Raw genomic sequence first — 21,851 nt, 5'->3', positions numbered from 1 at the left:
CACTGACACTCGGCATGACCTGCGACCCTCAGGTCCTCTCCGTGCGTGACTCCGTGACCTCATGGTTAGCAGTGCTGTGAGCTGAGCTGTGGCACTGAAGCCAGGGTCATGGAGGTAGGAACTGGCGGGGTTGGGACACCAGCCTCACAGCCTGACGCACCACTCTCCTGGTCCTGTGACCTTCAGCAGAGACCCACCCCGCTGGGTCCAGTTTTCCACAGCTGGTGATGGGGCCGGACCAGGTGATGCCGCCTTTGGTCCCCACACATCAAAGGAGGCACAGATATGTGGCAACCATGTCCTCCTGACTCAGAAAAGTCTTTCTACACTGGCCCTGGGTGTTGTGGGCCAGTTAAATTCTAACCAGTTGGGGCCCTCTCAGGGAAAGCAAGTATGGAAGATTTAGGGGCCCCCCCGCTGAATCCTGCAAGCTGAGAGGTCAGTCGGGACTACACCTGCTTACCTGGGGTCCGTCAGATTCCATCTTAGACTGCAGAGCCCACTGCCCAGATTTCACTGCAGCAGCCCTTCCTTCGAGGGTTGAGGTAGGTGTGGGACAGCAGTGGAACCTGACCCAGTAGATGACGCTGGGGCCTTGAATTAGATCCATCCGGCAGACACCTCCCGTGCGACAGACGCCCCGGGCTGGCCCAGGAAGCCACAGTCAGGGACCCCAGCAAGTTTAGGAGACGGGTCTCTGACCTCCCTGTACCATTCCCAAGACCCCACTGTACTTTGGCTACGAAAACACAACCTTACAACGAAAGCGCCTGGGCTCCCGCATCACGTATCTTTATCAGTTCTCGACGCCGTCCCAGGACGGGGAGCCGGCAGCGGCCCACCGGCTCCCCGCCCCAACCCCGCCCCCGGCCGGAGCCCTGACTCCGCGGAGGTGAAGGGGCGTCCCGGGGCGGCGGGCGTGCGGGGACCCGGGGCGGAGGTCTTCCGGGCGGGGGTCGGGACTGAGCGCGCGGGCTTTGCGTGGCCCGCGGGACCAGCCCAGGAAAGACCGCAGCACCTCCACTCCCCGAGGGTCAGGACCACCGCGCGCCCGAGAGAAACGGCCTCGGGGCCGCGCAGGCGCACTGAGCAGCAGCCCCTCCACCCGCAGCCCGCGGCCTTCCCGCCGCGCAGGCGCGCTGAGCCCCGCCGCGCCGGGAGGCGGGCACCTCGAGCGGCCGGGGAGGGCCGGAGGGCGAGGGGCGGGGCCGCTGTTGCGCACTCTCCCGCCGCTGCCCCGCCCGCTTCCGGCGCGGCTCTTCCGGCCGGAGGCTCCCTGGCCGGGGTCCAAGGTGGGGCGCGTCCGGCCAACGACGACCGACAGACCGGCGGGGCCACAGCCACCATGGCGTCCGGCGGGGTCCGCGCGCCGACGCCGCGCTGGGGACTGGCCCTCGGCGGCGCCGCGCTCCTCCTGCTGCTTCTCCCGGCGGCCTCGGCGCAGGGTGAGGGCGGGAGACGCGAGGGCGCGGGGTCGGAGTCAGGGGGGCGCGGGGCTGGGGTCACGCGGGGCGTGGAGGGCGGAGGGCGTGGACCACCGCTGCGCTGGGTCGCTGCCTCAGGCCCGCGTGGTCTGCGGGGGCGGCCGGGGGCCACCCGAGTGTCCGTCCGCGGGCCTGGCCGCCGCAGGCCTCGGGGCGGGGGCGGCAGGCCGGCCCTTTGTCCTGGCTCAGCGTGGGACCCGCGGGGTCGGCCTGGCCGGGCGCACTGTCCTCTCGGTAACGTGGCCACGACCTTCTTGGAAGGAGCTCTCGGGTGTGGACTCGGAGTCGGAACTCGAGAGCTTGCTTGTCCCACAGCGGGTCGTGGTCAGAGTCCAGGCGCCCGGCCCTTCTGAAGGCGCGGCTGGTGTGTTGAGGGGACGCTCTGCTGCCCTCGGGGAGGCCTGTGCGTGGCCCCTACACTCACGCCCACGGTGCAGGGTAGACCCCTCCAGGGAGCTCCAGGGACAGCGGCCAGCGCTTGGACTTACTCTGCTCCTACACTCTCCAGACCTGCGGTGCATGGGCAGGTGGCAGCCTTCCTTGGTTTATCCCACCTGTTCTTGGTAACCACCTGTGCCAGGTGCTGGGCCCACGGTGGCGACTGCAGGCAGGGGTCCTGTCTGTTCAGGCGCTGCGTTCTTGAGCCTGACCAGGAAACAGCAGTTAGAGTGCTGGGAGGCAGGTGGGGGGGAGCAGATGACCTTAGGGCCAAGGAATTCCAGAAACAGGTACTGCTGGAGGCGGGGTGGAATCTCGGGTTTAATCTGGGAGCGTCGTGCTGGGTGCTGTGTGTGGCTTTCCTTGTGATCGCTGTGGGTGAGGAACAGAGCCCCAGGCTGGCCTAGCCACAGGCAGGCCTCCTCACATGCTGGGGCCCAGCCGGCCAACTCGCGTCAGCCCGGGCTCTGTTCACTTCTGTTTAGCACAGCAAAGCACCTTTCCTCTGTGACCTTAGGGGGTGTTTATTCCAGTGCAGGACTGCTTGAGTTTCTTCTCGTCCGCTTCCTAACAGACTTGTGTATACACTTGTGATGCTGTATGTTAATGCAGCAGTCGAGTTTCACGGTAGAGGGAACTTCTGGTCCAGATTGAGTTTTCAGCACAAATGTGGAATCAGTACTTTTTACCCAACAGCGTGCACAGGAGCCAGGAGTCGTGATCGCACAAGAAACTCCTTGGCGGCCGACGGTGTGCGCACCGCGCGATGTCAGGGTGTGTTTGCTCTGCCTTTCACACTGCCCTGGGTGCCAGCTGCAGGCAGATGCCCTGGGATATGAGTAACTGCATCCTGTGGCCATTTGGGAGTTAAACCAGACTGTCATTCTAGTATTACAGGAGAAAAGCAGCTCCTTTTCTAGCCACACTGAGCACTGAGATCCCCCCTTCCCATGTAGCGAGGGCTTGGTGTGAGATTTTTACTGCTTGTCATACCATAGGAATGTGACTGCAGTCTTTAAGACATTTTTGTCTTCCTTGCAAGGATGCTGTGTGTATTAGCCTGGCCACCTTAGCGAAACAGAACCTACAGAATATATGTAGCCATGGAGACAGAGTTATTATGAGGGGTTGGCTAGTGTGATCGTGGGGCTGAGGAGTCCTGTGATCTGCTGTCTGCAGCTGGAGACCCAGGGAGGCTGGTGTGTAGTTCCAGCCCGAGTCTCAAGGCCTGAGCCATTGGGTACGTCCCAGTCCAAGCCCGCAGGTCCGAGGCCAGGGGAAGAGGGATGTCCCAGCTCCAACAAAAAGCACATTCTTGCTTCCATGCCTTTTTGTTCTGTTCAGGCCCTCAGCGATTTAGGTGATGCCCCCCGCCCCCCGCCTGCACAGGACCCTCTGCTTTCACCCGTCCACCAACTCAAATGCTCGACAGAAACACCCTCCCAGACACACCCAGAAACAGTGTGGTACCAGCCCTCTGGGCATCCCTTAGCCCAATCAAGTTGACACATAAAATTAACCCTCACAGGTGTGTGAATTCAAACACCGTCACACTGATCCCGAACCAGCCATCTCTGATGTCTTCTCTAACGTGTGCTTGGGAGGGGAGGCATCGGGCCCCCAAGGTATGTGAGATCTTCAGGGGGAAGTTCATTGGCTTTGGACCTGCTTTAATTGTGTTTGGGGTCAGACTCCATCCCAGAGTTTCATCTTTATATCCTGAGGGAAGGCCACCCCTGAAATGGCCTCAATCTGTTGTAGTAAATGGAGGGTCTAGAGGAGCTGGGTGGCGGCCAGCGCAGGAGGCGGGCGGGGGCTCCTCGCCGCAGGGCAAGGGTTTGGAGGGGCTGGATGTGGGCGCCGCCCGTCCGCGTCTTGACCTGTGTTGTGCTCTTCACTCCTCTGCAGAGGTGGTAGCACAGCCAAGACTTCTTTGTTTAAACGAACTTTTTGCCCTGTTTCTCGTGTGATACTGACAGTGCAGGCACGCTCTGTGCCCTGTCACCATGCGGTGTGGCCACCGTGCAGGTTCCGGGGCTTTTCCACTGCCCAGGGTGGGGCCGAATGCAGCCCTGTGGCCTGCTTGCCCACAGTAAATACTCACTTACTCATTTCCTTGTTTATGAAAACGTACGTCTTCACACGTGCTGACGTGTGCCCTTTGTACTGCAGCAGTCGCCTCACCTGAAACTCGAATGCAGCATGGATTGTTGTGTCCTAGCAGAACCTTTTCTTTTAAATTTTATCTTTTAAAAATTTGTTTGTTTATTTTTTTGTTGGGGGGAAGTAATTAGGTTTATTTACCTTTATTGGAGGTACTGGGGATTGAACCCAGGACCTCGTGCACGCTAAGCACGCACTCTACCACTGAGTTGTACCCTCCTCCCCCTTTTTATTTTGGTTTCCCAAGAGCATGAAGCTTAATGTTCCCTGGTCACTGATAAGGAGGGTCTAAGTTGATTCTCAGCCGCAGGCCTTCAGAAGTCAGGACGATGACATTCGGCATTAGACCTCGGAAACGCGGCCAGAGTTCGCTGGCTGCGGGCTTTCAGCACAAGGTTTCTGATTCCCGGGATGAGATGAGATGCAGGGAGTGACCTTTGACCTCCTGCCTCTGAACAGGATAGCAGATGGTTAATGCATTTTCTTTTCTGCATAAGACACCGTGGTGTTTCCAGAGGCGGTAAGGAACGGCCTTCTGGGGCTCTGAGCTTCCTTGGGGAGTGCCCTTGAAGGTCGGTGCTCCTGCGTGGAGAGTCTCCCTCCCGGAGGCCTCTGTTGACTCACACTGGCCGGGGGAACAGGGTGGTGGTGTGTGTCTTTAGCTCGTGCAGGGCCGGCGGTAACGGGGACCTGAACATTCCTGTGCCTCTTGCCTCGCCCCGCCCCCGCGGCCGCCCTTACAGTTTGTAGGAAGGACTGGAGCCAGGGCTGTTTCCCGCTGTGCCTCCCCTAAGCGCTGTTTACTGAGAAACAGGTCAAAGCTGCAGAAAACACTGAAGGAGTAAATAGCGCAGTGAAGGCCTGAGTCCTTTCCTGTTCCTGCAGCCTCTGCCACCACCTGTGTGTATCTGCTGGTGCCGTTTTAACCAAACCCTTTGCAGGCAGTTGTGCTGTGGCCGCTTACCCTCGATTCGTCAGGGAGCATCTCTGAGAACAAGGGCGCTCCTCCCCAGAACCCGAACGTGGCAGCACGGTCTGGGTGGCGCCCCTGCCACGAGACTTGAACCTGCGACTGACATTATCCCAGCAGCGTCCTCTGGGTCTGGCTCGTGGGCCGCCTTCCGTCTCCGTGTCTCTCAGTCTGTGCTCACTGGCCTGGCCACTTCTCTGAGGGCCGCTTTGTGGTCTTGGCGTGTTTCCTCTGATATGACTCAGATACATTTAGGGAGGATTCAGCCCCTTGCTGACTGTCCTCCCCACACCCTCTGGCGGCACCTGCTGGCACTTTGTCCTCTTGTCATGTGGCCGCAGGTGGTCGTGGGGATGCTCTCGATAACTTTTCAGGTACTGATCTCCCTTCCCAAGTATAAACAAACCAGGAGGGGCACTCTGAGACCGGCGGGCCCCGCGGTCTTAGCATCCGTGTTTACTGCGGTGGAGACTCTGCTCGTGGTCCTTCTCTGCATTTATTTGGTGTCAGTGTGAAACCTTGGCGCATTCAGGAGGTCAAGTCCATGACTGTCATGCACCTGGGTGGTTAAATTGTGCCGGTTTGGCAGGGAGGACCCTCCGAGCTGCTTCTGGGTCCTTTGCCATTTTGCCTGTGAGTCTGCGCCACTTTCCGGCACAGCGAGCTGTCCCAGGCTGAGCTTGTCCCTTCTCAGCCCCAGGTCTGGAATCAGCTGTTTCTCTGCAAGGAGCCTGCTTCCTTTTAGTGGGAAATTATGTCTCGAAGCCAAGACCTGGGCAGCACCCCTGGTCCTCTGCTTCGGGCGTTGTCCTTTCTTGGCCCTTAGTGGGCAGAACTAGGAATCGGCCTTTCAGTGATGTCGTCCTCACCGCAGCACCACGGGGCTGCTTCTCCTTCGCCCAGGTCAGGCCCCGGGGACGTCAGGGGTGACCCTGCCCCTCTCCCAGCAGTGCTTTGAGGAGTGAGAGGTGTTTCAGGGGTGTTAATTTTCTTTACCTTCCTGGGGCTGAACAAAATCTGTTGTTTTGAGTACTTAAAAAGTTTAAAATAAGCTTCAACCCAAACTAGCAGCACGCCACTAGATGCTCTGAAAAGAGGACTGTCTGACAACAGCCGCTGTAGGGTGGTATGTTGTGACAGAGGGGCTTGCATTTCACTTTGAATGAAGTAGGCTTTTATTTTTTTTAAATGGAATATAGAAGAACTACACCGTTGAATAGAAACACTCCCCAACTATTTCAAAGTAAGTTTACTGTTTTAGTCTCACTTAGTAAACATGATGAATAAAATTGTCACTTAAAGTGAAAGCTCTTTTCCCCTACAGTTACTTATGAAAATCTTCAAAAGCACAGGAGAGTGGACAGAACTGGACAGTGAACACTCACACGCCCACCGCTAGGTTTTATCTCGTTCTGCTGTACGTCGTCCGTCCGGGTGTCCGACTCCTCCGGTCGGTGCATTTTGAAGTTGCGGACATCTGCGCTACCCCCGCACCTCCCTGCGCGCGTCATTAATGAGCTCAGCGCGTGCCTGCTTTTCCTTTGAGATCAGTCTGATAGAATGCAGGCAGGGATCTCACGTGTGCCTTCGGGTGAGTGACCCCTGTGACGCTGGCCTCTCTCGAGCCTCATAACAGGCTCTCCAGTCCATCCACCGCAGGTGGGCCCAGCTGCTCCCGAACCGCAGGCCGTGCGCCGTGGGCTTTGTGTGAGGCTTCTGGGTCTGCCCGTCTGTAAGCTCCATCCGTGTTTTATGTAGACAGCGCGCTTCTTTTTAGGGCTGGAGAGTGTCCTGTTGGGGGACTGTACCAGTTTCTCTGTCCGTCCTCCGATGACCTCCCCTGTCCTCTTGCCCCGCCAGGCGCAGCGTGTTGTGGGGGGCGCCAGGCAGGAGGAGCCCAAGGGCCCTGGCAGGGAGCCCGGCAGTGCCCAGGACCACGTGGAGGTCGCGGCCGAGTGGGGCGTCCAGACTTCTAGGCTGTTTTCAGGTCTTGGCTGTTGCTGTGTGCCAGGATGCTGCCACCTCCCCGGGTGTGTGTTCTGGTTTCTGTCCACGGCCCGGGGTGGAGTTGCCGAGTCCGGGGGCAGCGTGTGTGTGTGTGTGCGCGCAAGTGCCTGGGCTGCGCTGCTCTCCGGCCGCGCATCTGAGGCCCCGTCCGTGCCAGCGCTTGGCGTCGTCAGCCTTCCTGGCAGGTGTGCGTTGGTGCCTGGTTGTGACTCTGGTGCTGTCTGCACTGGTCTCTTACGCGAGCATGTGTTTTGGGGGTGGTATGGGTGAACAGCTGCTGTCGCTTGTGTCCTGGAAGTCATTCCTGCACTAGCTCCTCACTGCTGGTCAGCGGAGCTCCAGAGCTGTCACCTGCCTGGGGTCTGACCCTGCCCGCGGCAGCCGTGCTGTGAAGGGTGCTTGGAGCCCCCACCCCCGCTTCTCCGGGAGAGGTGTGCTCTGTGCAATTGGAACCGCCTTCTGCCTCGTGTCTGGGGGCGTGGGCCAGGGTACTGAGGCCTGCTGGGGTCCGGCCTGGTACTGCTGTGGCCTTTGGTTCCAGACAGCGTGCTGCCGAGCCGGGGGGGCGTCTGCAGACAGGGGTCTGCCATAAGGGTTCTGTGGGGGGACGGCCTGCCTTGCTGTGTGGTGCCTCCCTCCTGCCCGGGAGACCCGCTGGTCAGGGCACGTGTGCGCGGCCTGCTTTTCCGCCGGGGCCACCTACAGGGGCTTGGCAGCCACTGCTCGTGTGCCCCGAGGGCTTGGCGCACGAGGGTGTCGCCCCTGCGCCCTCCCCGGGGTTGCCGCCCCAGGATTCTCAGCGATGTCTGTTCTTTCCCTGCAGCTTGTTCTCAGAACACAAACAGGACCTGTGAAGAGTGCCTGAAAAACGTCTCTGTAAGTCATGCGCGGTCAGCACGTGACCCGGGAGCAGACCGCGTCCCCTTGCTCCAGGGGCTGCCTGCGTGCAGGGATCTTTTAAGTGATGGTTATTAATAGCCTTTCTCAGCCATCTTAAGTTGTCTCCTGAAAGAGGCCTGGATGGGCAGGAGGGGTGGAGCCGCTTCGTTGGGGTGGGGGCCAAAGAGGGAGCAGGCAGTGTGGCGGGACTGGGGTCGGAGGCCGGCCGTCTGCCTTCAGTGTTCACACTGTGAGCCTGAACTTCTCTTCCAGTGTCTCTGGTGCAACACTAACAAGGCGTGCTTGGACTACCCGGTGGCAAAAATCCTGCCCCCCGGTTCTCTCTGCCAGCTGAGCTCTGCACGCTGGGGCGTCTGCTGGGGTGAGTCCATGTTTTCATTGCTTCTCACAAAATCAGCGCTGCCATGAAAGTTCTGCTTGTGCTCAGTTAACCTAACAGTGCACCGCACGCCACACAGGCTCACGAAGGGCAGGAGGCAGGGGCACTGAGAGGCAGGCTTGGTAGTGACTTGGGGGTGCGGTGCCCCCTGTTCCTGAGAGAAGATGCGATTGACTTGTTTGGCTTGTTCCTCGGCTGGCAGGGACCTGAAACGGGCTGTTTCTGAGCAGGAGCTGCTCCTGGTCCCCAGGACGAGGAGGCGGTTGAGGGGACCTTGCCCTGGGGGCTGAACAGTGGGGAACTGGGGCTGGGCCCCTGGGGACCCTCCTGGCCCACGTGGTGCTGTCACGGCAGCGCCTCACCCTGACTCAAGCCTGTGCTGTAGGGGCTTGTCAGTCTTACAAATAATTGTGCAGTCATACCCAGTTCTCGGCAAAGTTGTTTCGGGGTTTTGATCATAATGATCTTAAGGATATATGTTCATTTGGAGAAAAATGAAACCTTCACGTTTGCACCCTGGTCCAGGAGCAGCGTGTCTCTCCGTCAGGTCCTGTGCGTCCCGTGGTGGGTGTGCAGGGCCCACAGGGAAGGGGGCCCGGATTTTGTTTCCCTTCCTGATGGGATTTCGGTTCTGCTGACATAGCTGGACTCAGCTGGTAATTAGAAAAGCTGTTAGGGGTAGGTGTGTTTTGAGCCCGCCGTCCCTCGGGTCGATCCTACCAGCTTTTAGACTTGGCGGCTCTGGAGCTCCATTGCAGCTGCACCTCTGCTGGAGGGGCCTCCTGACGCTGCTGCTCCCGGCGGTTTTTGCATGTCCAGAACAGGCCAGAGGAGGGAAAGCACGTGATTAAAAGCTCAGCGGGTGTTTGATCAGATGTAACCCCTGTTCCTGAGGGTGGGTGCCTTCATGCTGGTGGCCTGAGGTGGGTCTGGGGAGGGGGCACCGGGGCACGTGGGATCTGTGCTCCTCCCCGAGGAGAAGCTCTCACCTTGCAGACCCCGCCCCAGCCCACCCTGAACCAGGAAGCCAGTGGGATCCGAGGTTATCAGCTCCATGTGGTGGCATAATTTGTAAGTTTGGTTCCAGGGGAGAGTGGCGCTGCTATGGGCCGTCCTGCTCCTGTCACACCGTGTCCTGGGCGGGCTCCCTCCAGAGCCTCCCAGCCTCTGATCAGCTCTGGCTGGACAGGATGGAAAAGTACTGACTGGCTGGTTTTAATTTGTGAATCCCGAGAGAAGTTGGGAAGACCTGAAACTTGTAAATGTATTTGGTCTCTGCAGGAAACCTTAAAGTCATCTGAGGGCCATGAGCCCTTTTCAGGCCCCTGGCGTCCCCTGGCCGGCCTGTGGCTCCGGCTCGTGCTCTGGCACCACTGTCAGAGCTGCGTCCCGTTGGCTGTACATGTGACCGTTGGCTCTGAATGCTGATGACCGCAGAAGCCGCATCAGGCTTAACTTCCCGTTCCACACCTTCCATGTGATTGAGTTTAGCATGAGAGTCTCAGTACACGCCTGGGCATTCTCTTTCTTTCTGGTTTAGCTAACTTCTCGGGCTTGAAACGACCTTTCAGTGTCAGGTGGTGAGAATAGCTGCCTGCTGCTTCAGCCCGTCCTGGTTAGTGGGCAGGTTGCAAGAGACGGGAGGAGGAGGCAGTCCCGCTGCTGCTGCCGCTGCCTTGCCCCTTGCTCTGGAGGCCCCCCAGGAGGGGTGTCGCCGGGCGGGTCCCCGTACTCACTCTGTGCATTTGCCTCTGCAGTGAACTTTGAGGCCCTGATCATCACCATGTCGGTGATTGGGGGGACCATCCTCCTGGGCGTCGCCGTCTGCTGCTGCTGCTGCTGCTGCAGGAGGAAGAGGAGCCGGGGGCCCGACAAGAGCGAGGAGAAGGCCATGCGGGAGCGAGAGGAAAGGCGGGTCCGGCAGGAGGAGAGGTGAGGTGGCACTGGGGAGGCGTGGGGAGTGACGCTTCTATGCCCCAAGTTTTCTCCACGTGTGACATGCGGGCATGTTGAGCGTCTGTGGGGTTTTCTCGGTTGTGGCCTGAAGGATGGGGAACCGTGTGCGGGGGGCCTGGCCGGTGGCCACCCCCTGGTGTTTGGGGGCTGGCAGGATGTTGCCATTTATGGCTAGCCACTGCGGGTTCTACTGAAGCAGGTGGCAAGGCTTTGACGGCCCATCCAGCGCTGTGTGAGCAGGGGCCCTGAGGTGGAGGAAAGCTTTGGACTGAGGTCCCCTGCCTGCCTGAGATCTCTAGGGACGGGGACCCTGGAATTGGGCCTCTCGTGTTGCCAGTGCTCTGACAGACACGTTCCTGGTCATGGGGCACTTGGGTGGGGGCGTGAAGGGGGCGCTGGGTGTGTGGTGTGGCCCCAGGACTGCCCTTGGTGGCAGGGGAGGTGGGGATCACCCTGCCTGAGGAGGGGCCAGGCTACAGCGGCGGGAGGTGCTGACCTCACGCCGCTGGCGAGGGCTGGGGCCGGAGAGGTGTCCGCGCTGTCACCGACAGCCACCTGCCCCCGTCTTCAGAACCAGGCATGAGGTTTTTGCTGATTGGTTTGTTTTCTTTACATGAAAAAAAAATTTACAAATATCAGTACAGGGTGTTTGCATTGCTTTTATTGAAATGAAGACTCGAAGGAGGTGACCCTGGAGCAGCTTCCAGAGTCTGCTCGTCCCCATGGGAGGGTGGCCATGGCCAAGCCGTCCCTGTCTTACCGAGCGAGCCCACAGCCTCTGCTGAAGGGAGTGAGGGGCACGGCTGTTCACATTACACTGTGTTTTGATGCTGGATGAGATTTCTTTTTTTTTTAGGAGAGCAGAGATGAAGTCAAGACATGATGAAATCAGAAGGAAATATGGTAAGACTCTCCATCTCAGCCGGCAGGAAGTGGGGTCTGGCCACCTAGGCCGTTTTAAATGCCCACTGGGGTCTGCTGTGGGGTGTGGGCTACAGATCCGGCCCTGCAAACAGAAGGACCCCACCAGGAGAAGTAGCTGCCTTTTGTCCCAAGTGGTGCCACGGCCCACTGGGCGTCTTGTGAGATGGAGCCTTCGAGCATCTCTCCCTAAGCCAGCCTTCCCGGCCCTCGTCTGCTCCTGAAGTGTTGGGGTTCACGGCGGCCCGCTGGCACCCGACTTCCACCCGCCGTGGTTGCGGCCCTTTCTTGAAGGGCAGCCACCCTGAGGCCACGCTGCCTTGGTTTCCGGGAGCTAGTCCCGGTTTTGTTTTGCTGTTTCTTTGGGGAGAGGGAGTGTTTTCTCAGTGTTTAGTTGGTTCTGTACTGATTTTTGGCGTGTTCTGCTCCCTGGCGCTTGGTTTCCCATGAAATTGAAATCACAGAAAGGAGCTTTTGGCGTCTGATTAACATTAACATAAATAAAAGGAGAGGTGAATGTGTGCTTGTGTGTGTGCGCACACACACTTGAACACAGAACGGAGTGTCTTTCCCTGCCAAGCATAGCGCGGTGCTGCCCCGGGCCTTTGCACGCCCGCTGGCTCAGCCTGACGAGGCCTGGCCAGGGAGAAGGCCTTTCTGTAACCATTGCCGAGTGGCTTTATCCCTGTTGTGAAGATGGTCAGTTTGGCCTGTGATTGCACTGATGGGATTAACTTGTGCCCATCGAATGGTCTGGACTGTGGGGAGCCTGGAGTTCTGTGGGAGGTAGGAGGGCACGTGAGGGCACCTGGTTTGTGTAACACACGGAGCACAGCGCAGATGGAACCCTCTCCTGGTCTTTAGAAGGCATTTGGTTTCCTAGTCACGGAGCAGTTTATGTCTCTTTTTCCCTCTAAACCAGAAGTCGAGCCAGGAGCTAGGTCCCCCCACCCCCCGTGGCAGGATCTTAACAGGACAGCTTGCATTTGATACTTGGTAGCGGTAGTTCTTTGCCCAGAACCTACAGTGTGCCTCCCCCCGGGCTGAGGCCCGCCCTCTTCCTCTGACCAGTGGGCACTGTCCCCTTTGCTCCTACCTTCCCCCCACCCCCAAAAAAAATCCCATGGTAAGTAGGTTTGTTGCTCCTGATGTGCTGGGTTCACGGTACAGATTTTTAAAGAGACGAAGAGAGTGTGTCCATAATTAAGAGAAAACTCCTGGTTTCTCCGTGTTCAGCACCTTCACACTTAAGTCGATGGCACCTTGTTTTTGTGACCTTACTTCTGAAACTTAGTGAGCATTTATAAGCATATTTAAATTGAGGCGATTTTGTTCTGTTTTTTTCCTGCGTGGGCCAACCACTGAGGGAAGAGATAGTGGCTTTAAATTTCTTAATTTCTCTTTGAGAGAATCGGCAAACAAGGCTCTATTTCTTAATGATCTATTTTTCTTAGAAGTTTTTGTTTCCAGTAAATTTTACTTCAGTTTTAAAGTCACCTGTGGTTTGACTTTCAAAAAGGTTAAGGTCGCACTTGAACCTGCGAAGTCCTGCTTTTGATCTCCGTGACGCCTCAGACAAACTTCACGTGTTGCTCTGACTTGTGTGTCCTGCTGCCTTAGTGCCTTTGTAATCAGGCCTGTTCTGTTTCCAGGTTTGTTTAAAGAAGAAAACCCGTACGCGAGATTCGAGAACAACTAGACGCAGTCCCCGGCGCGTCCAGCGGCCTCGGCGCCTCTCCCGGGGCTGCCGCCCTCGCCCCTGGCTGAGGGGCCGTCAGAAGCCGCGCTCCCGGCACAGGCCTGTGAGCTTCTGTCCCTTTTCTCTTGTTTCTCTGCTTAGTCCCTGAGAGAGGAAGCCTGTCACGGTTTTCTTTGTTGTTTGGTTGTTAATTTGAGGAGGAAGCCTGCACATTCCATCCAGCCCTGTAACCCGTCTGGTCTGCGAGCTGCGTGCAGACCCCTCCCCTCCGTCCCCCGCCCCGCACGCAGCTCAGCAGGAGGGAGAGCGCGTCCAGGTCCTCGTGGGACCCTCGTTTCCCCAGAACCACAGACGGCTTTCCATGGACCCGGGTCCCAGGACACAGCCTGACGCTTCTTGACTGCGGCCACACCAAGTAGCTTTGAAATTTCTTTTTTGAGTAATTGTTGGATTTTATTCTCCCACCTAAAAGATTCCATCAGAAAACTTTACTAGCAAGGTTCAGACCACATACGGGATGGCTTTTAATTTGTATCTTTCCTGGAACATCAAGATTCTTTGCTAATGGAAACCTGCAGTGTGAAACAGCCTCTCCGAGGGCGGTACTCGGGGATCATAGCTCCGGCCCCACTGTCAGCAGGGCAGTCCTGCGCCCTCACAAGTGCTGCCTGAGTCTCGGGCCCGCCCTGCCTGTCTGCCACGGTCATTTAGGGATGGTGGGTGACCGCAGGTCCGCCTTGGGAGGAAGGGACTGCGTGCTGGCCACCTGCTCCGCTGGGCTCTGTGCCCTGGGGCCGGCGTGTGCCGGGCAGTGGGACGGTCCCCACGCACCACAGGGGATGCCGGCACCTGTCCCGCTTGTCAGACGACCCGGCTCCCAGCCTCGCCCCTTGTCTCGGGCACATTTGAGAAGCTCCTTCAGAGGCAGCTTCTTGAGGGGGCTCAGGGGCCTGTCCAGGGCCTGGGTGCGGCACGCAGTGGTTCCGCTTCTTCCAGGTCAAGGTGCGAGACTTGAGTCAGTAGTCCGACTGCTCTCTGGTGGGGACAGCAGGCAGTGAAGTCACCGTGAGCTGCCTTTGTTGAAAGAGACCTGAAAATAGTCCCAGTTGCCCAACTGCTTTGACTTAGAGAAACCCTGAGCTTTGGAAGGCGGGAGGCTGGTGTCCCCACTTCACTCCGGGTCATGAGTTAGAGCGTCAGATGAGCCTACACAGCCACCGCGGTAAGAGCGTCACCAGACACCTGGGCGGCCGGCTGTCCACATCGCAGCTCTGTGTCTGAATGAACGGTTCTGCCCTCAGGCGTTCACAAACTAAGAAACAACCTTAACAAACTCTTTAGTCTACTTCTCTGCCTTCTCGGGCATCTGATAGCGACTTAGAGTGTGAAACATCCCTGCGTGTTTTATAGCAGCCTGCAGATTTTTACTTTCTACTCTTTGTTTATAAAAGAAAGTTTGTGGTAGACTTCACTGAGCTCGATATTAACACGGTAGTTTCTGGAAAATTGCTCGTCCTTGACCCTCGGCGGCTGGGCTGAGAGCAGGGCCGCAAGTCAGGAAGTAGGACGGAGCCCCCAGCCCGGGCAGCAGCGTCTCGGCCGTGCACTCCGTCTCAGATGTGCTGGGAGAAGCCACGCACTGTAGCCTCAAGGGGACCATAACGTCCGAGTGCCTTAATCACTAACCAGTTTCCAGTCAGGGCTTTAATACACGCTTTTGTTGAATATGCTTTGTGTTCCCTGTGTTTCATTTCTGGCTGGTGTGAGCATGATTCCTTGGGGGACGAGGACGGTGAGGCTGTCGAGGTGAAGATGGGCACCGCGGGCCACGTCAGCACCTCCCACTTTGTACCCCGGCTGCGCCGTGTGCTGAACTGTCCCTGGCCTGGCACCCCCACCCCGGGGGTCTCAGTACCTGGTCCTGAGGAGCGGTCTCCCCTCTTCTGAGGTGCTGCTGAGCCGTTTTTCTAGTGCCTCAGTCACCAGGACTCTGGACTCCACTGTCCTGCAGGTCAGCCTGTCCATCCGTGGTCCCCGTGGGAAGTGCGGGCCTGTCCGGCATGATGCAGTGGAGGGTCAAGTTCATGGGCAGGTCAGCCCCAGGCTTTTCGTTCTAGAGTGTTGAGTGATACAGGCTACATCTAGCGTGGATGGGGCAGAGGCAGAGTGAGGTTGTGTCTCCACCTCTGGACCCAGGCAGAGGTGGCCTTGTGCCTGGCGTGGCCTTGTTGGAAACTTACAGTGCCCTGGATTCAGTTAAGAAGTTTGCAGTCTGATTATGTTGAGGTCTCTGCTCTGAAAGGAAGGGATGCTGAACAAAGTACTTGTTGCAACGTCTGCTCCTTAGGACAGGTCACTTTGAGCAGGGTTAAAAAGCCCTGCACTTGACCTGATGGGTACACAGTGGCCACGTTCCCGTGACCTGGTTCTCGGCATCCTTGGGCTCGTCTGTGTCTCGGCCTCCTGGTCCGCTCTGTTAGTGCTACGTAGAGTTCTGGGTCAGAGCATCCGTGATGTCTGCTTTACGTATATGCAGCCTCTGCCAGATTCCCCCCTGAGAGGGGCACCTGCCTGGAGGGGGTCTGTGATGCTTCTCAAGACAGGGCAGAGGGACGGGGCCCCCTGTGATTTTGCCAACATCTTGACTTAGCAAGTTACTCTGAGGAGACAGTTCTCACGGACCGTCCCAGCCGGAGCAACAGATCCGTGTGTGGTCCAGGAGGATGGCAGCCTGGGTGCAAGTCCGGGTGCAGAGATGGCAGGAGGGCGGGCTCTCAGGGAAGGCGACTCCATCCTGCCACCGAGGTTCCTGAGGAACGAGGCTAGGAGGCGGGTGGGACGGCCTGGTCGCCCGTGTGGGGGTCCCAAGCCCCCCATCCTCGTCCTGTTCTAGGTCCCCTGTTGGTCCTACTCTCCGCCGTGCTGTGCGATGTGGGTCACAGGCCCTGCTGATCGCATCCTGGCCTGGCGATGGCTGATCAGGTGGCCGTTCTCCGTGCTCACTCCCCAGGGGGCCTGGCAGGTGCCCTGAGTCCCCAGAGTTCCAGACGCTCAGTGGGAATCTGCATGCCTCATGGTCACGGCTGCCACTGTAGTACTTTGTCCAGCCACGTGCCCACTTCAGTGAGCCGAGGGACTCGTGACGGTGGCATCTTGGGTGGCTGGAGATCTCACTGTGTCCCCTGGTACAAAGGTGTCCAGCCAATCCTGATGGAGTCAGGGTGCACGGGCTCCCGGTTGGGTCCCTGGGAGAGGGTGAGGAGTCGTCCTCTGCCACCCCTCACCCCCGGTCCCATGCCTTCTGCTGGGGACACAGCCCCCCAGGATCTGCACACATTGAAGGATGGAAGCTGCACGGACTCCTGTTTCCCTTGGCTGCTAAGTCAGAAGGATGTCAGTGTGTCCAGCGGCTCGGAGCCCAGAGATGCTTCCCTGCCGCACAGCCCTCCTCCCCGTGGCCCCGGGGCTGTGCGCCCCCTGGCTCCCATCAGCAGCGGGGACAGTGGGGATGGGGTGCCGGGAGCCGGTCACGGCACTGGCCTCCCTCGCTGGGGCCGTACTGGGCACATCGAGGGTTGGAGAGCTGCGCTCACTTGAGACATTTCCACTCAGAGCATTGCCACAGTCTTCTTAAGGCCGGTTTAGGAAGCCCCAGCGCAGACCCCTCCCGCAGAGGGAAAGCCCCGCCCACTGGAGGAGGCCCCGCCCACGGAGAGGAGGTGGCAGGTTTGGGAAGCCCCAGCGCAGACCCCCAGCGCAGACCCCTCCCGCAGAGGGAAAGCCCCGCCCACGGGAGGAGGCCCCGCCCACGGAGAGGAGGCGGCAGTGCTGTCTCCGCCAGAGCCGCTTGGTGGGTGGACTTTTCTCCCCGGAGCTAAAGAATGTATTAACCTGCAGCCTCGGAGCAGACATCTCGTTGTTTAAGTTCTGAACGCTAAGAGCAGTTCCTGACTGGGGATAAATCACCAAATCCAGTCAGTAGAGCATTCTTGAGCAGTTTCTTCCACAGATTTAGTTCTGTAAGCTCGCGGGCAGTGGCACTCAGTCAACAACATAAACTGAGTTTTCTTTGAGAGCGGGAGCGGTGCTGGGGCTTGCAGTGGCCTGAAGCCCGGCCGGGTGCTGGCGTGGCCGGAGTTGGCACGCTGCCTGGCGTTTTCCAAGAGGACGTCGTTTTCCAGGCCTGTCCCTCCAGCCGCCCTGGCCCTGGCTGCCCCCGTGACCTCGGCCCATTACCTCCAAGCTCTCGGTGTCTCCGGCTCCGCTCCCCCTCAAGGGGCTGAATCTCACATCCCTCGTTGGCACCTGTTTGTCCCTCTTGTTCTACTTAATAATCCCCTCTTCTGTCCACACTTGGCCAGATCAAGTCGATGAGGATCTCAGACTGAGGGTAAAAATGAGGCACTTTGTGCAGACCTCATGGCTTCCAGCCCTGTATCCCCGGTAGCAGCATCACCACTTTCCTGTTCCAGCGTTTCCACGAGATCACGAGGGCCTCCTGCAGCTACTCAGACCATCTCAGAGTCACGTCCAGGGGGCCGTGGGGAGGGGACAGGTGCCGGCCCTGCTGCTTACTGGCGGGGGACAGGGCAGTGACTGGGGCAGAGGGGACCCCATCTGAAGAGTCGTGAGCTCCGCGTAGAGTAGGTCACTCAGTCAGTGTAAAAGGTAGTTAACCCAGCATAAACAATTGTTAACAAGCATGATGAGTAGTTCATCTGGTATGAAGAATAGTTGACCCATTATAGAGGATTGTTACCAGGAATGAAACACAGTTAACTCAGCATAAAAAAGTTAACCTGGTATAATGAGTAGCTAATAGGCACAAAGAGTAGTTAAGCTAGGCATGAAGAGTAATTAACCTGGTGCAAAGAACTGTTAGCCAGGCATAAAGAATAGTTAACCCAGTATAAAGGATTGTTAACTCGGCATGAAAAGTGATCTGGAATAAAGAGTAGGTCAGCAAGGCATGGAGACTAGTTAGCCTGGTATAGAGAGCAGTTAGCTGGGCATGATGAACGGTTACCCCGTCCGCAAAAGGTTGCTGGCGGAGGCTGGAAGGCACCGCTGGCCCCTGGAGGAGGAGGTTGGAACAATTCACACCTGGGTTCCTGCTGGAGGTCTCATCCCCCAACACGGGGTCTTGGGAACAGAAGCCACAGTGCAGGAGGCTTGATGACATGCCCAGGAGACCTGGCCCATTTCCCAGGAAAGTTTGAGGTCTCCCCTGGGACGCTGGTCCAGGGCAGAAGAGGTGGGGATGGCCCACAAGAAGCCTGCTTGCCTGGGGACACTGAACCTGGGGTCCAGACCCCGAAATGACCACAAGTTGTTTCCAAGGACACGAGGGGACTGAGTACTAGGCTGTGAGTGCAGCGCTGGTGGTTCCAGGGTCAAAGCCGGGCCAGCGCCTTCCCGCCCGGACGGCCTCCCCCAGGCGCAGTGCCCCGACTCCCCATTCCTCCTCGCACGGCCCGTGGTGGTCACAGGCCCCTGACCACGGCCGGCCCAGATGTGGGCAACGTGACTGAAACCCAGGCATGGAGGCCACCCCTTCATGGTGGTCAGTGCAACATGCAGCGACTGTCCTCTCTTGGGGGACATTCCATCCTGTTCCAGACTGCCAGACCCCGGGGAGCACCGTCATGACACGCCTGGAGCGAGAAGCTCCTGCATCTTGTCCACCAGGCAGGCCTGGCTTGCCCGAGGGGTGGCGTGGGTAGGCTCCCCTAGGGCTGCAGGTGACAGAGACCCAGAGGTCAGAGCAGCGCCCTGCGTTCTGATCACCTTGGCTGGCAGGCGGGAGAAGGGCATGGGGCGGGTACCAGGCCCATGGCTGCAGCCCAGGTGCCAGGAGCTGTGATGGGCACGCCACCCGGATGTAGCTGCTCTCCAGGCGCGTTGGCCCCATGACTGCCCCGGGGAGGTCCAGGGGGCTGTAGGCTGTGTCAGTAGGCTGTAACAGACACAGCAGGCTGGAGCTGAAACCACACAAATGCATTTTCTCACAGCCTGGAGGCTGGGAGCCCGAGGTCCAGGTGTCACTGGGCTGGTCCCTTCCGAGGCCCCTCTCCTGGGCATGCAGATGGCCATCTCCTCCCTGTGTCCCCACATGGTCGTCCCCCTTGGGTGTGTCTGTGCCCTGATCACCTCTTCTAGGGACCTGGTCAGATCGGACCCACCCTAGTAACCTCACTTTGACTTAATTACCTCATTGAAGCTTCTCTCCAGATACTGCACATTCTGAGGTGCTGGGATTAAGGCTTCGATGTGAGTTTAGGGGAACCCTGTGCCTTCGAGCCTTGAGTGGGGCCTTGGCCTGCAGGGCTCGCTCCCAGGGATGTGTGGTCCCTCCAGTCTGCCATCTGGGCAGCAGGGTGGGCAGTGCCCTTTCTATAGGGAGCCCTTCCCTCCTGCCAGGCGGACGAGTGAGGAGGCTCCATCAGGCACTAAGTGTGCCTGTGTCCACTCCGCAATCTGGATCTCTGGTTCCCCCAGGGCCCACCATGAGCTGGACTCAGGGTGAGACCCCATTCTCACCTGGCCTTCGAAGCCCCACTTTTGCCAGTGGACCTCATTTGCTGACTGCAGCCCCTTCAGAGCAATGTAATAACCTCAGAGGGTCCCAGAGGGTTTCCTTTGCTCCAGGACACAGGGACCCTTGAAAATGGCCACAAGTCCCTCTGGGGGAATCCTTGAGAGCCACTTCATGGTCTCGCCTGGCTAATTGCAGGGTCCTCCCTTACCAGCCTTGGAAGCAACTGGGGAGGAGCCAGGAGCCCCCACTGTGGTGACTTGAGGGGTTTTGTCCCAAAGACCTGGAATTCTGCCTGCCAGCTTAGTCAGATTCATCCCCAGGGCCCTGCCATCACAACTCCCAGGGTTCAGAAACTGATTCCTCTCCTTCCAGGTGACACTATTACTTGTTCCCAGTCTGTCCCTAGCATTAAGTACTGACACCTGGCACCCACCTTACCAGGACCCCCTGCTCCCCGATGTCACTGAAAGGTGGATTCCATCCACCACGGAGACCAGGTGACCTTGTTCCAGAGCAACCTCTCTGGTCTGCAGCAGGCGGCCCCCGAGGGCACTTCGCCCATGCGTTTCTTCCTGACTCGGTGCAGGGCTGGAGGGGAGGCGAGCAGGCTGCATGTCGTAGGTCCACCCAACACCCTATTTCTGGGATCCCAGGCCTTCCCTCCACAGCGGCAATTCTCCCCCTTGGCTGCACCTGCACCACCAGGGCCAGACCCCACCTCCAGAGGCAGTGAGTGCATGGGGCTGGGGCTGGGGGGGGGTGCGGTGTGCATGAGCATTTTCCCCCCCAAACTCTCCAAGTGATTCTCATGCACAGCCGAGGCTGAGAACCACTGTCCTGGAGGCTCGCTCCTTACTGGCCCAAATTTTAGTGGATTGGCATCACCTGGGAGCTTGATCGGCCTCCGGATTCTCCGTCCCAGCCGAGGACCCGCTGAGTCAGAACCTGCATTTCTCCAGATTCCCTGGCAGCTCACCTGTAGCCTCCTATCTGAGCAGCACCTGGATCCCCAGCAAGGCTCACAAAACACAGACGCTGGGCCCCACCCCGGAGCCTCTGACCCATCAGGCCTGGGCAGGGGCCCCTGTAATGCGTTCCCAGGAAGCCTGGCTGCTGCTGGTCCAGGATCAGACTTCGAGAAGCATCGCTGTGCAGAATGCCGAGCTGACTGACCCTATGAAGCCCTGGATTCTGTCTCCCAGACTGGTGACACGGCCTCACGTCTGAGGTGACCCTCAGCCTGTGTTCTGGGCTGCCACTCTCCCGCCCGCACCTTGAGCCCTGTGGAGCCTCGTCTCGTCTCCCTGCTGTGACAGGCATGAGGTCTGTGTCTAGGACGTGCCCCAGACCCCAGCAGTACAACTGGTGAGGACCTGCATCTTTCAGGTGGACTGTGGATGTCTGAGCCTTGTCTGGGGCCTGGGGACAGTGAGCTGTGGGGCCTCGTTAGGGAAGGGCCCAGGTGGAGTGGTTTCTGCAGAGAAAGGCCACCTTCCTCACTGCCCTGCAGTGGACTTGGAAAGGTTAATAATAGGGGGTAGGTTAGAGAGGGACCCAAAGCTTATAGACAAGAAGGCTGCCATCCCAGCTTTCCGATAGGTTTAAGAAAAGCTACGATTTCTAAGTTGTCCAGCTTTTCTTGCTTTTAGACTGGGATGGTGATCATTCCAGCTTTCTACGTCCTGGGCAGAACCCGCCCTCTGTATGATTTTGCTTACAATTTAATGAGGTTGTCTAAAGACCTAATATGTGGTCATACTGCAAGTGTTCCACAGGTGATTACAAATATTACATAATTTTTGTTGGCTTCCAAGTCCTTACTTTCTCTCCCTATGCAAATATCATGAGCTTATGAACCATGTGATTCAGATTCTCTCTATGCTTAGTTTTGTCGTGGGTCAACCTTTCAGAAAGAAGATGGATCCTCACCCAAAATTTGGTTCAGTTGTTGACTGATGGACACACACAGACACACACACACACACACACAGGGTGTGGAAAAGCCCACCCCTCACACAGTGGGGCTTCCTGGGGAGAGCAGGACGGGCCTCTAAGCAGGTCTGAGAATGGCTGGAGAGGCAGGAAAGGAGACACACTTGGGGTTTCCGTTGTGTCAGGGCTGGGGCCGCAGTGAGGGTCCCTTCACAGGCAGGTGCGTGTGTGGTTTCAATTCCCCACGGGTACCAAAGAGGGCGTCTCCCAGGCTCCCTTCTCTGCCTGCCCAGATGTAGGGAAGAAAGAGGCAGGGATGAGGCTTTAGAGATGTTGGTAGTTAAACACCTAAAAAAGAGTGAGGGGGAAGGGTAGGCAGTGGTAGGACATGTGCTCAGCATGCGCACAGCGTCCCGGTTCAGTTCCCAGGACCTCCATTAAAATAAATAAATAAACCAACCTAA

General features: G+C 58.1%; 1 protein-coding gene across 2 annotated transcripts; it reads left to right on the top strand.

Moving 5' to 3' along the window:
• Positions 1 to 1,252: 1,252 nt before the first annotated feature.
• PTTG1IP (PTTG1 interacting protein) lies at positions 1,253 to 14,646 on the top strand. 2 transcript variants are annotated; one of them, XM_064476634.1, is made up of 7 exons: positions 6,338 to 6,646; positions 6,916 to 7,042; positions 7,886 to 7,938; positions 8,215 to 8,323; positions 10,099 to 10,273; positions 11,154 to 11,200; positions 12,871 to 14,646. In XM_064476634.1, the coding sequence occupies exons 1-7, from the start codon at positions 6,569 to 6,571 to the stop codon at positions 12,915 to 12,917; spliced, it is 636 nt and encodes a 211-aa protein (XP_064332704.1). In that variant the 5' UTR covers positions 6,338 to 6,568; the 3' UTR covers positions 12,918 to 14,646. The 2 variants fall into 2 exon arrangements, with proteins under 2 accessions (XP_064332705.1, XP_064332704.1); XM_064476635.1 differs by lacking the exons at positions 6,338 to 6,646; positions 6,916 to 7,042 and adding an exon at positions 1,253 to 1,445.
• Positions 14,647 to 21,851: the final 7,205 nt, after the last annotated feature.

Source organism: Camelus dromedarius, chromosome 2, assembly GCF_036321535.1.
Source record: "Camelus dromedarius isolate mCamDro1 chromosome 2, mCamDro1.pat, whole genome shotgun sequence".
Classification (NCBI taxonomy): Eukaryota; Metazoa; Chordata; class Mammalia; order Artiodactyla; family Camelidae; genus Camelus; species Camelus dromedarius.
The sequence above is the reverse complement of the archived record's forward strand: the minus strand, read 5'-3'. Positions and strand labels throughout refer to the sequence as shown.